Genomic DNA, 13,763 nt, shown 5'->3' with positions numbered 1-13,763 from the left:
ATTCATTCTAAATATTCCTATTAGTTCATTTATATTTCAGTAAAACTTTCAAATTTCATATAGTGATAATTAAATTAGATAGAAAAGTGAATGTGAAAATGATACTTTTGGAATGCTAACATTTTGATAAATTTAACCTACTTTTCTCAATATAGGGAAATTAGATAAATATAAGGGGATTGTAGAGAAGAGACACTGACCTAACCTTTTGCATTGTAAAAACTAACAAGGCCCTTCCAAAAGCAGAAAATGGCAGCATCACACATGGAATGATAAACCCTTGAAGAAGGGTCCACCACAAAGGAATCATGTAAGTTGTGTTAATAAACACATTACTCTGAAAAGAACCTAAAGCAATAGCATGCACTTGTTATATCTCTGTTGCACTGTAAAGACAAGGTGATGAACTTCTTCTCTTCATAAGTGTGTGTCAGTACTAAGAAAGAGATAAACTTCATCATCATCATCATCTATTTGGGTTAAACTTTTTATGCTGTTAAATGTGCTACTGTTAGGATTTCAACGTCATCTATGGTTGCTAATCATGTTTTATTAAAATCTATCAAAGTACATATAGTATACTAAAGAATGAAAATTGCTATGTTTGTAATTTTAGCCTAATCAAATGGCTGAAATTATGATGCATGTGGATATATTTATGATCGTTATCTTAACAATACATGTTAAAAAATAAGGGTAATATTCAGAAATGATTTATTAAAAGCTGTTATGTGGAATAATTTTTTTAAAAGGCAGCTTTTAGAAGATATAAGTTCATTTTTAAAACCTACTAGTTTCTTTTAGTTTTTACTCGCCAAACATCTATGCTATAAGGTATTAGATAAGTTATAAGTTATAACCTTGTGTAACCAAATATAGTTTAAGTCATATATGTACTCACTTATCCAGATTATCTTAACACTAAGTGCATGAATCTATAATTTACTATTATAAAGGGGAAAACATGCATAAAGAATATAAAAACCTACTTCTACATATATAACTTCTGTCAATAATTCCTCAAATTAAAATTATCTCAAAATCACTAAGAGTAATATTAATAAAATTGTCTGGTGATAAAACACATACAAGATTTCAATAGGCGCTAGGAAAGTTTTTCAGGTGCTCTTACATTACAAATTATGTATTTGGCAGATGCCAATATTGCTCATGATGGTGTATTTGTTTCCAAAACTTTTTGTTTTTATGTCCCAAACCAATCATATCGCACTAAATAACATAAAAATTGTATTTTTATTTTTCTTTTTAAGTATGTTTCAATCTTTTATTAGATTGAGACTCAATAAAACACAAAAAAATGGGACAGTTGATCTCATTCCAACAATATTGTCCATTTTTATGAAAATGGTGACAATTTGTATGTTAAATATGTGCCCCCACACCAAAATTGATTGGCCTTCATAATAATGATACTGTTATGCAGCAACAGTTTGAGAAATAAACGCTCCATCGAGTTACAGTGTCCCCATTCAATATAGGAAAAATTACAGTGTGCCCATTTAATTATGCATGCATTCATGCAGAAAAGTCTACAGATCCTGTTCCTATGTCTCAATGTAATAGAGCAAACAACTTTGGAGACTGTATATATATAAAACCCTCCTTTTGTAACGGAAGTTTTTTACTATTACTAAGTTAATTGGAGTTTAATTGTATTTTTTTGGTTACATGATAAAGTTTAATGTGTGCTTAAGGTGGATTCCAAGGTTTCTATAGTGCAAATTGTTAAAATTTTCTGATGATCTATGATCTTGAATCTCATAATATATCAAGAGTTTATAAATTATGAAAAATGATATATACTTCTTCACTAGCAAACATAACATTTAGTGTTCCTAATATCTCTAAGCTCCTAATTATTTTATTCGTGCGTAGCACATGTGAGGTGGGTGCAAGGACTTTACCAACACGTGTACATATGTAGAAGTAAAGGGACACTTTTGTCCCAAAAAGATCATGTCCTCATGTATCCAAATCAAATTGCATAAAATAATATACAAATATTAATTCTTGTTATTAATTTTTTTTAATTAAATAGAATTTTCCAATTAAATGAAATACCAATTGAGACAAGAAATTCCATATTGATTGGCGTATATACATAATAAATTCTGATGGATCATATGATTTAAAAAAATATTAAAATTGAAAACGATTTATTTTTTTGTATATTTTAGTATTGGACTCAATAAATTCATATGCATTAAAGTGTCCCATATATTAATTTGAATGTGTGCATAGGGTCGGAGAAAATAACAAATAATTGCCTTTTAAATTTTAATAATCAAGGTGAGTCATATCAATTAGATTTTATCCATTTGAATACTTAATTTATTATTATTATTTAACATTCAATCCTCCCTAACTTAACAACACCTGTTGTCAATTTAGAGTGGCTCCAGAAATTAGGGATTCCCCTTTTGGAGAAAAATCAATTCATCAACAATTCATATGTTGCCAGATATGCATTAGAGGCGTAGTCGTTGAGAAAAGGATGCATTTAATTAAACTTTCATATTTAAAGAAAAAACTGATTAATTTTAAGTTGTTACTTGTTATTGTATATATACATTTAAAGTTTTAAAATATCAATTTTGAAAGATTATACAATTTAGAGTAATTACACTGACACCCCTGAGTTTTAGTGAAATTACACAAATCACCCCTAATTTTTTTACACTTACACAAACATCCCTAATTTTTATACTTCCATTCATTACACTGACCACCCATGCATAAGAAATAAGTGTAATCTTTTAAACAAAAATGTGATAAATGCAATTAAGCTAAACATGATATATTGTATAGATAAGTCCAAATAATATACAAATCAATGTATCTTTATTATTTTTGTTACAAAATGTATCAACAATTCTAAAGAAATATTGTTTAAATCGCTCTTATAATATAGTGTAACGAACCAAAAATAATAAAGAGATATTGACTCATATATTATTTGGACCTGTCTCCACAATATATCATATTTTGTTTAGCTTAATTGCATTTATCACATTTTTTTAAAATGTTACACTTATTTCTTATGCAAGGATGATCAGGGGTGTCAATATAATTTATTCTACAATTTAATACCGTGATATAACAAAACAATTAACATCCATAAGCATGCTCATAGTTTTGAGTTTCATATATGATGTGCTCCAAGAAAACAAATTAAGGTTTATGTTTGGAAGATTGTGATAATCAGGTTGCAAAACTAGAGAAAAGACACAGGGTCCTTCTATTAACTTTAATTAGCTAGCTATCATCATTAGTCACTTGGAAGAATTATAATTATGTATATATGTTATATATAATTATATAAAAGTCATTATAATATTAATGGAGAAGTGAACCATTTTTTTATTTGTATTATAAGCCATAAAGTAATGTAACTTGTACAAGTTTGCCTTGAAAGGACACTAATCCCAAATGTAATATGCACTAATTCCTATCATCATGTTATAAAGTCAATGGTCAAAAGTTAACAAGTTGCTCCTACCATTCAACAATAATTCACACGCAAGTAGTATAAAGGAAACTGAAAGTACTACTGCATAGTGGTTTTCTGATCTATATTGGGATAAAGATCTTCTATCCTAAAGCATTATATCAGAGGAGTTAGACTCATCTTCATTGATAGAGAGATAAGTTTTGAAAAAATATACTAAAAATAAAAAACAGTAATCTTTAATTTTTATTGAAGTTACCATTTTGACCTTAAAAGTATACTACAAAATATAATTTATCTCTCCATTAATGGAGAACAGTCTTACTTGTGCTAAAGTCTGTCCTTAATCAATTACAATAAAGTAAAAATAGAAAAATAATAATAAATATTTAATTTTTTTAACTGACATGAATATTTTGATTGGTACGGAAAATGTTTGGACATGTTTTGATTCCACCCCTTTATAAAATTAATAAACCAAAAATTAAAAGACTTGCATTGACATTTTGTTATTAGATTTATCCTTTGGGATCTCTTCTCTCTATGTCATCCTTAATTTACATTTTAAACATAAATTTATGAGCCTAAGCTGGTCCATGTGAACTATTATCTGTACTGTTAAACTTTGATCCCTGCAGTTCATGGAGGCTGAAAATGTGACCCACAACTCCAATCATTTTCTGTTAAGCTGGCCCAGAAAAATGTGTCAGATCATAGTTACCTTGTGCACTCCCAGATGGGTATGCCTTTTCATGATTAAAAGAATTCAATTTTATAGTGCAGTGTGTTTGTGGCCATCACTTTAATGACACTACTATTTGCCTATCACAAACTTTAGTGACATCTCATAATCCCAAATGCATAAAAAAGAAAATTAATTGAAAAAATAATAAAAAATTCTCCATCCATCCACTCAAGAACCTGAAGGATATACCTGCCCTAAATTGTGTTTTTGTTCCATATCTCAAATCGATCAAATTGCTATATTTTATTATTTTTTATTTTTAAATTTTTCTTTTACCCACGTTCAATATATGATTGGTTTGGGATACGGAAAAGGGTACCGTTGTGGACAGGTGATCCCATCTCTCACAAACTTATGGATGAAGATCACTTGTTTTAACGTTGTCCCATCTCAATCCAATGGTACATTGACACGTGAATAAACAAAATTTAAAAAAACAAATAATAATAAAATGAAGCACTCTAATTGATTTGAAACATAGAATGAGAGCTCATTTAGGACATGAGGTATCTATCCACAAACCTACTTGTCTCATTCAACTGTGTCCACTGAAGAAATTTTATTTGTAGCAATCTCATAACCGTTATCTCCTTCTTTGTCTTCTTCCATGCTATCTACATCTTCTTCACCATCATCCTTATCATCTTCCATGCTATCTCCTTCTTCTGCATCTTCCATCTCTCTTTCTTTATCTCCATTATTCTCATTCAACTCAGTTTCAGAGGGTGGCCTCCATTGTTGTTCTGGTTGCACCATCAACGGCTCCATCATCTCATTTGGCTTCATATTGTTGAATGCAAAAGCAACACCACCAAAGGGGTTCTGAGTTTTGCTCTTTTCTTGGTATAGAGCTTCAAGCTCTTCAAAATAGGGGCATGTTTTACTATCCTCCCGTCTTTTCTTGCTACTTTCCTTCACCTTTTTGAAGTACTTGTTGATGTTTTCCCATTTCTCTTTGCATCTCTTAGCACTCCTAGTGTACCCAAGCCTTTGCATCCCAGCTGAGATATCCTCCCATAATGGAGCTTTTGGTGCATTTTCTTGATACTTAGCATCGAGACTAGTCCTCAGCCTTATCAAAGCTTGAACTTCTGCCTTTGGCCACCTTGAAGAAGAGTTTAATGGACCACCATTACTATGACCGTTATTCATTTTCTGAATTTCAACGTTGTCGTTAATCACCATCAATGGCAGTTGATGCATATGTTTTTGTTGTGGCTGTGGCCGTAATTCTTGTAATACTGGTGGATGTGACGGTAGAGGTGATAATGACAGTGATGGTGTTGGTGTTATTTTTGCAGAAGTTGTATGGTTCTTCTCACCAGATAACTTTTGCAAGAATGCAACAATTGCAGCATCTTTTGCTGCTGCAGTTTTTCTTTCTTGAGCAAGAAGTTCATGTTCTCTATTGATCCTTGCCATTTTCTGAATCCTCCAAGCGTCTTGTTGTGTCACATGTTCCTTCTCCCTTGTGTCTATCACTTCCAAGAACTTCTTCTGCATTTCCTCTTGCTTGGCCAAGACCTTCCTCGTCAGCTTCCGAAAGTAGTCCTTCCATTTCCTCTTCTTCCTGTACTTCTCTCCCAAGTCTTCATCCGAAGCCGTAGAAGATGTTGAAGATGTGTTAGAGAAAAGGTTTGTGATATTGGGCAAAGAATATGAAACATTGTTCTTGTTATTATTATTATCATTGCTAGGGTTTGTGGATGGAACAGTGGTGGTGGAAATAAAAGGAATAGATGCAATAGTATCAGTGGAAACGTTGTTGTTTGTTTTTGACAACGTAAGTTGTGGTTGTGGTTGTGGTTTTGGTGGGTAAGAAGAGACATTGAATTGTTTCTCAAGAGCTTGTAATTGATCAAAGAATCTGTATGTTTTTCCTTCAGATTTCGCATTTCTGCTCTCTTTTGTTCTCTTGTTGTACTTGTACACGTTCTCAAATTTCTCCTTGCATTTCTTTGCGCTTCTGTGATAACCAAGATCTGCTAGTTTCCTGAACATAAAATATATAGAGGGGAGAGAGAAAGAGAGAGGGAGAAGAAAAAGAAAATTTATATTATCCATTAAAAATATCAGAAATTATAAAAAAGAAAGTTACTGTTTTCATGTAAAGATCAAAGGTAAAATCTTAGAGAGAGAAAGTATACTAGCCTCATCTTACTGAAATTAAAAATATGAAGTTAGTTCTTACCTAAAAAGAGCTAAACATAATTTGAGCAAATTCTTATAGAAAGATTGACTTCAGCTATGGGTCCGTTGTAACTCAAGACTGATAAAACAATTGAGCATTAATCTTATTTTTTTATCGACATATATTATTATTTATCGTGAGTGAGATTCGAATTTTCAACCTCATTCATTCTCTTACCTTGACTATTAAATTATCTTTATAACTCATTTTTTGACCCTCCATCCTCACCATCGACCACCTTAATCGTAGGTACTAAATGGATAATCAGTAATGTCAATAATTAGTACATAACTCATATAACAATGAATTGCTATCTCAGATTTGAACAAGATCTGCCACCACAGCTAATTTATTCTTGAGTTTGGAAAATGAAAACGAATTAATAGCTCTTCATACATGATCTTAAGCTAGTTGGTTTCGAGCATAGTTTGTTGAAAGCCATAAAGAAAACGGCATAGACAAAGATGAAGAAACTGTTGTATATATATATATATATATATATATAATATAGTACCTTGAAACATCTTCCCAAAGTGGACCCTTAAGACTTGAATCACGAAACACAGCATCCATATCCGACCTTATCTTCAATAAAGCCAATGTTTGTTGGCGGGGCCACCGGTTTCCTCCACCGTTCATCTTCTCATGACTCTCATCTCCATGACCATCACCACCACTATCATTTCTTATTATTCCCTTCTGCTCGCTGCCTCCGTCATTCTCCGCCACGGCCTCGCCGGAGGAAGTCTCCAACACAGTTGGGTCACCCAGCTGCATCGAGGATAAAATATATGTTCCCTACTCACTCCCTAATAGCAATTACACCTTGATGAGAAATATGGAATATATATGAAAACAAGTGGAATAGTATAACTCTAAGGGTTTTTATTATATGCTCATGGAAATAAGATGCTTTGGGTTGAGGTGAATAATTATATTTGTTTATTTTTAGGTGGGACTTCTCTGTCAATTTCATGATATAAAATTGGAAAATTATGCTTTATTTAAGCTGGGTTAACTTTTTCTATCTGGATATGTATTATTAATTGTTGATGTTTATTATTTTAATATTTATGATTAGGGGTATGGAATCTTCACTTGTATGTTTTTTGTAATGTTGGATTGGAAAAGAAAGACAGAGAAGGGTCACTTTGGGTTCTCTTATGTGTGCCATACGTAAGTGCGTCAAAAAAGGAAAAGAAAAGCTTAGGGATAATTTATAAACATATAAAGTTAAAGGGAAAATAATGATAGGGAAATATAATTAAAAAAAAGGAAAAAATAATAATAAATTATTAATAGAGACCTTAATCTATATATCCTACAAAGTTTTTTACATTATATAAAATATATCATTCACACGTATTACTTTTAGATAAAATGTATGTATTAACAGTGTATAAATTTTATATATTTTTACTGTATCATCTATCATTTATATTTAATTATTATTGATTCTTCATAAAAATTAATACAAATAAATGGTAGAATATGTTTCGACTATATATAAATTTTTACACAAAAATACATAAATGTTAACTTACTTTTATTTTAGAGATACTAAAAACTAATATATGAAAATTTGATTATGATAGACTAAAATATAAAATAATATTTTACAATGTTAATGTACAAATATTAAACTATTTATTTGGTGGATACATGTTTCTTTAGAATTTTTAGAAGATGTGTATTAGTGGGATGACAAGGGTGGATGTAGGTAAAGTTTTTCCGTGCCAATATTCGTACTATTTATTAGTATTAGTGTGAGTAGTTTAAGTATATGTTTATATATTTTATAATAATCAATAATTATTACAACAAAAATAAAATTATGTACATAACAAATTTATCATTACTTTACATCACTAAAGTTATTATAAAATAAATAATATATAATATAAAATAATAAAAAGTATAATATTTATGAATATTTTGGTATTGAGAGGACAAATACCATAATATATATTCGTACTCATAAACTATTTTTGGTGATACTCATAGAGGAGCTTTTGTCTCATCCCTAAAGGAGATAATAAGTTTGCCCATTTTTATAGATCACCTTTGTTTATTGGATGCTTTTGGATTTCAATAGTAAAGAGGTCATTAGAAATTATCAAATTGTCAGTAAATTATAATAATATTATCTAAGTTTTAGTAAAATTATACAAATTATTCCTTCATTTCTTACACCTACACGAAATCTCCCTAATTTATATATGCATTATACTCGTTACATATCTCCAAGAAAGATAAGTGTAATATTTTAAACAAACTAATAATAAGTGTAATTAAGTTAAACAAAATGTTGTATACTGTGGAGATAAGTGCAAATAGTATAAGAATCAATACATATTTATTATTTTCGGTTCGTTACAATATAGTGTAAGAGTGACTTACAACAATATATCTTTAGAATTATTTATGCATTTTATAATGAACTCATAACAATAAAAATATATTGATTCTTATAATATTTGGACTTGTCTATACAATATATCATGTTATGTTTAACTTTATTATACTCATCACCTTTTTTATTTATTTTAAATATTACACTTATTTCTCATGTAGATAGTTATTGTAATGTATGTATATAAATATGAGAGATTTGTTTAGGTACAGATAAAGATTTGAGAGAAACAAATTGTTAATTTTACTCAAACATAAAAAATCTTAATGTAATTTACTCTTTCATTAATCATCAAACTCTCACGTGTCCAATTTCTTTAACAATGAGGTGATAATTTTGAGCAATGACAAGGGGAGGAAAATGCAAAATCAATATGTTATGATATATTTATTATTTTATCTTTAATAAACTGACAATTTTACTTTTAAAAGCAAATACAAAATCAAGAATAATTCATTCTCTCTAATAGAGAGAATTTTATCTGATAAGTTTAACATTTATCACTACTTCCCGATTGGGAAAATAAATTTTTTATAAGAAATAGTAGGAGGATTAATATTTTCCCATATATTATTATTAAGTTTTGACTAAAAATCAATTTAATCCACCAATTTTCAAGAAAAGAAATAACAAACTTAAATCTAATCCACTTAATCTACATGTGTCAATGTTGCTTGATTTGCCAAAATACATTAAACTTAAGAGGAAGACTTATGTGAAAACGTATTTATATAATGCTTACTAGTACAATATTAACAATATATGAAAATTTTAACTATAATTAAAATTTAATTATAAATAAAGCATAAAAACATAAATATACTTATATCTAAATATACATATTCATACATTTTTTCTCTAAACTTGATTGATAATTTAAAAGAAAATACATTTTTACCGTGTGGCATGTAACATGCATATAAAATGCCACGTCTAATTTTGTTCCATCTTAATTTTTTCTCTCCAAATATATATGTTTGGAAAATTGTAGATTCCAATTCCTTGACGTTTACACGTTACTTTCTACTATTACTTGTAATAATATATAGATTTAAGTGTAAAAATTGTACGTTGAAATTCAATAATATTTTAACCGGTCAATGCTTTTTCTCTTGCAATTTTTGAAATAAAATCTCACATATCAAAACATGAAGAAAATAAATGCAAATATAATTTTTTTACACGTTCATATCCCTTAACCCTTGGTAATAACTTGAGCAAAATCTAAGTCATCATAAGCACGTGGCAGGCTTCCTAGTAGAAAGTTAGAACACCATAGTTTGGCAAACTTGAAGTTACCAAGTATCGTTCACGATCACATAAATCAAATCTTTAACCTTTTGATTATCTTAAGGATTTAGTAAGACTTTACGCTACTAAACTTATAAAAGAGTTTCAAGTTAGTTAACAAAAATATTAATTTTTCAATATTTAGTTGATAATGATGAATATTTATATCTTAGTTTTTTATATGTGAGATGAATTAATTATTCATTAGCAACAAGATGTTGATATAGTAATATAAAATCCCACCAGATCTCTGGGACGAGGAAAAGATTAATAGTTCGATTCCTTAGTGCGACACTTGTTAGGAAGATCAACTACCGAAAGTGATTAATTCCTTATCAAAAAAAGTGATGATAATACCAAAAAAGAATTAATTAATCTTTATTAGATGGATGTTAGCCACTTTGTGAAGGCAAAGACCATTTATGAATGGAAGTAACCGGTGACAATTTCTGTTAGCTTCGACCTAACATAATAAATAGAATGAATTTTTTGATGGCTACAAATCTTTCTAACTCTACATTTTTGACCAATTATTAATTTTTTTATAGGGACCATTTACAATGGTGTGCATGCATCATGAGAAGACTTCCCAGAGAATATGTGACTTGTGATATAGAGTTATTGACTCCATTATTCCGTATTCTTTCTCAATGTGACTAATAATGTTCAATAACATTATGTTAGCTGTATTTTCCATATCTTGGAGTTTTTGGATCCAATAGTTCCATTAACTTGTATTGACCCCACAACGTGCTTCAACGTGGTGCACTTTAAGATAACTCATATCATTTTATTCGGCTTTTACCTCAGAAGAAAATTGCATGGCCTGATATTTAAATGTTTCTTTGGTCTTTTAATTATAAACAACATTAATATAAATTATACTTAGGGTTCGTTTATAAATTGGTTCTTAGAGGATAACAAAAGGAAGAAAAAACTTGAAAACTATGATATACACTTAATTAAAAGATCGATAACTCTAAAGTTTTTCATTTCTTTTTATTCCCTTTCAAAATTCAACTTGCAATTAATCTCTTACAGGCTAATTTAGTTGATTGAGTTGTGTAATGATAAAAGCTTCCAAATTCTAAAAAGTTTGCCCTATGATTAATTTGACAAAATTTGATATTTTTAACTGCTAAATTAAGACTTTTTTTATTTTTTAGGGATCACTAACTTTACTATTTTTTTCCTTTTTGTATAGAATACATCTATCCTTTAGAAGCAATTTTGTTTGAGCCAATAACCTTTAAATATGGTAAGATTAGTTTTTTTACATATATAAGACTCAAACCTAAACCTTGTTGGAGGAAAATCAAACATTTATCACTTACATCAACCACCTATTAGTACTTTGGCCTTTACTCTAATTGAAATCATTAATATAATGAGAATGTTAATAAGTGTATGTCCTAATAATATAGTTTAATTAAAAAAAAGACAAAACTTACATTGAAAAATGATGTTTCACTCTAAAGAAGTGTTGCACTTGGTTCCCCAATATTGATTTTCTTCTTTTGTATTCCATAAACAATATCTTTAGGACATTAGTTAACAAATCTCTTTAAAAATTCATATATTCATAAATAAATATGATGCGGGGTAAAATTGTAAACCGTACAATTAGTTTATGAAATTATTACTTTTTAAAAGATCAAATATTAACACCCTAAATTATCTATATATACAACCAACATAATTGAGTTTTTCTAATATACGTTCGTAAACACATTTTATAGAAGACATTGCATATGCACGGGTTCTTTGTAGTAAACATTGCATATGCACGGGTTCTTTATAGTAATCATTGCATTGCACGGGATCCTTTAATAAACAAAAATGAATATACATTTTCATATTTATTTATTAAATAAAATATCATTTTTGTAAATATTTTATTTAGAAAAATTATATAAACGTTGATATCTTTGTGTAAATAATGATATTTAAATAAAAAATTACAATTACAATCTGATGGATAACTAATATGAATTTTTGAAAAGTATGTAATTCATCACCAATTTCGTTGACCATCATTTATATATAATTAAAATTAAGCCCCCCAAAGTTTAATCATGCTAGTTTAATTTCCCCTTGAACCACGTAACTTCCTCCTCACCTTTCTAGAACTAGTAAAGGCACGTATATATAAAGTTTAATCAGAATAATAATTAAACTCTTGATTTTAACTCAACTAGAGATGAGTGCCTCTTGTCTATTTAAATGTTAGCTTCAGAGAATGGACATTAAAAGTGAGAAAAACTCAAAGCAGACAACTTTGAATGGTTCTTTTTCTTATTTACTATTTTTAGTGTATTTCTTTTTCTTAACTTAAATAATTACATATTTTTTGGTAAAGTAATTCAGTACAACTTTACCTTGAACTTCTAAGTAACTATTAGTTAATTTGCATAAAATTGACAAATAAAACCACGATGATATGGCTCAAATTGACTTTATTACAACTATTATGTATATATACACACACAACAAAAAATATATATGATTAGAATTCAATTATTGATTGGGATAACACATGTATCAAGCTAAGACATAAACATAATGCAAGAGAGTGGACCCAAATAACTCATCATTTATAAGTGTATTTTATCACCATTGGTGTATTTTCTATCTTGTTTATTTTTTAATAGTTTTCTTTGAGTTTATGATATGAAAGGATTCGCTACAAGAGAGTAATATTGTTTTTCACTTATTAATGTTGAATGATATAAGGTCACAACATGTTAATATTATCTATGTGTATAATTAATTATATTGTTATAGAATTTGTAGTCAGGAAGAGTCTCATTTCCTTTGTTTATTTGCATTTTGTCTATGTGTAAATATGTTAGCTGGATATTATTTTACTTTTGGTAATAATATGTTAGGTTGATTTTATTTTTATTAAATGTTATTTGTTTTTCCCCTTCGTATTGTTACTCCTCTTGCGTGTGCTGTAAATACTGAAACGGAATAATACCTTGCCCTAACCTGGGGCATCCTAATAGAGATAAGATGTTTTCAAATTGTGTCCTCAATCTTATCACATCTAATCAGATTTTAATATATAATCTAAAATAATATGCAATTTAAATTTTGTTTCGCAAATCTTAATATTTTTAATAAATATTAGAATCTAAATGAGACATAATTGAGAATACAATTTTGGATCAATCGATTCTTATTAGTTTTGCCCAATCCTTTTATCTTTCTTGTTTTATTACCCAATAAAGCATCCTTGTATTAATCATGCATGCTAGTGTAATGTGCATGCATATGTATTAATTGATGACAAAGAATCTACTAAAGTTTATGTGCAAGCCAAAACGAAGAATTAATTAAAACAAAACGTTAACATATGAGAGTTATAAATGGTCCAGTGGTTAGACTATGAGTTTGAGTTTCTAGTTATTATTGAAGTAAAAACTTATTTGAAAACACATAAAAGTTCCTAGAATAAAATTTACATTAGATAATAATTGTTAGTTTAGTTCAATTGATAAGGAATAGACCTATACTTTACAGAGGCGTCTGAGTCTGTTTGTTGATGTAGAATCTCCTTTAAGAATTCAAATTCCGTATATTATTTTTTTATGTTTTATATCAAATAGAGTTATTGTTATCCCTTAAAAACATTCTTTATAATCAACAACTT

General features: G+C 28.8%; 1 protein-coding gene across 1 annotated transcript; it reads right to left on the bottom strand.

Moving 5' to 3' along the window:
• LOC109353322 (trihelix transcription factor GT-2-like) lies at positions 4,729-7,341 on the bottom strand. Its single transcript, XM_019595548.1, has 2 exons — positions 6,920-7,341; positions 4,729-6,207 (listed from the first exon to the last, which is right to left on the bottom strand). Exons 1-2 carry the CDS (start codon positions 7,180-7,182, stop codon positions 4,746-4,748), a joined length of 1,725 nt encoding a protein of 574 aa, XP_019451093.1. The 5' UTR covers positions 7,183-7,341; the 3' UTR covers positions 4,729-4,745.

This window comes from Lupinus angustifolius, chromosome LG08 (assembly GCF_001865875.1).
Source record: "Lupinus angustifolius cultivar Tanjil chromosome LG08, LupAngTanjil_v1.0, whole genome shotgun sequence".
In the NCBI taxonomy this organism is placed as follows: Eukaryota; Viridiplantae; Streptophyta; class Magnoliopsida; order Fabales; family Fabaceae; genus Lupinus; species Lupinus angustifolius.
Note: the sequence above shows the minus strand (reverse complement) of the source record. Positions and strands in the feature narration are given on the sequence as shown.

Coding starts and splice junctions, on each gene's coding strand:
- LOC109353322 (XM_019595548.1), bottom strand. CDS start 7,182: ATGCAGCTGGGTGACCCAACTGTGTTGGAGACTTCCTCCGGCGAGGCC. Junction 6,208..6,919: donor CTTTGGGAAGATGTTTCAAG/GTACTATATTAT, acceptor TTTTATGTTCAG/GAAACTAGCAGATCTTGGTT.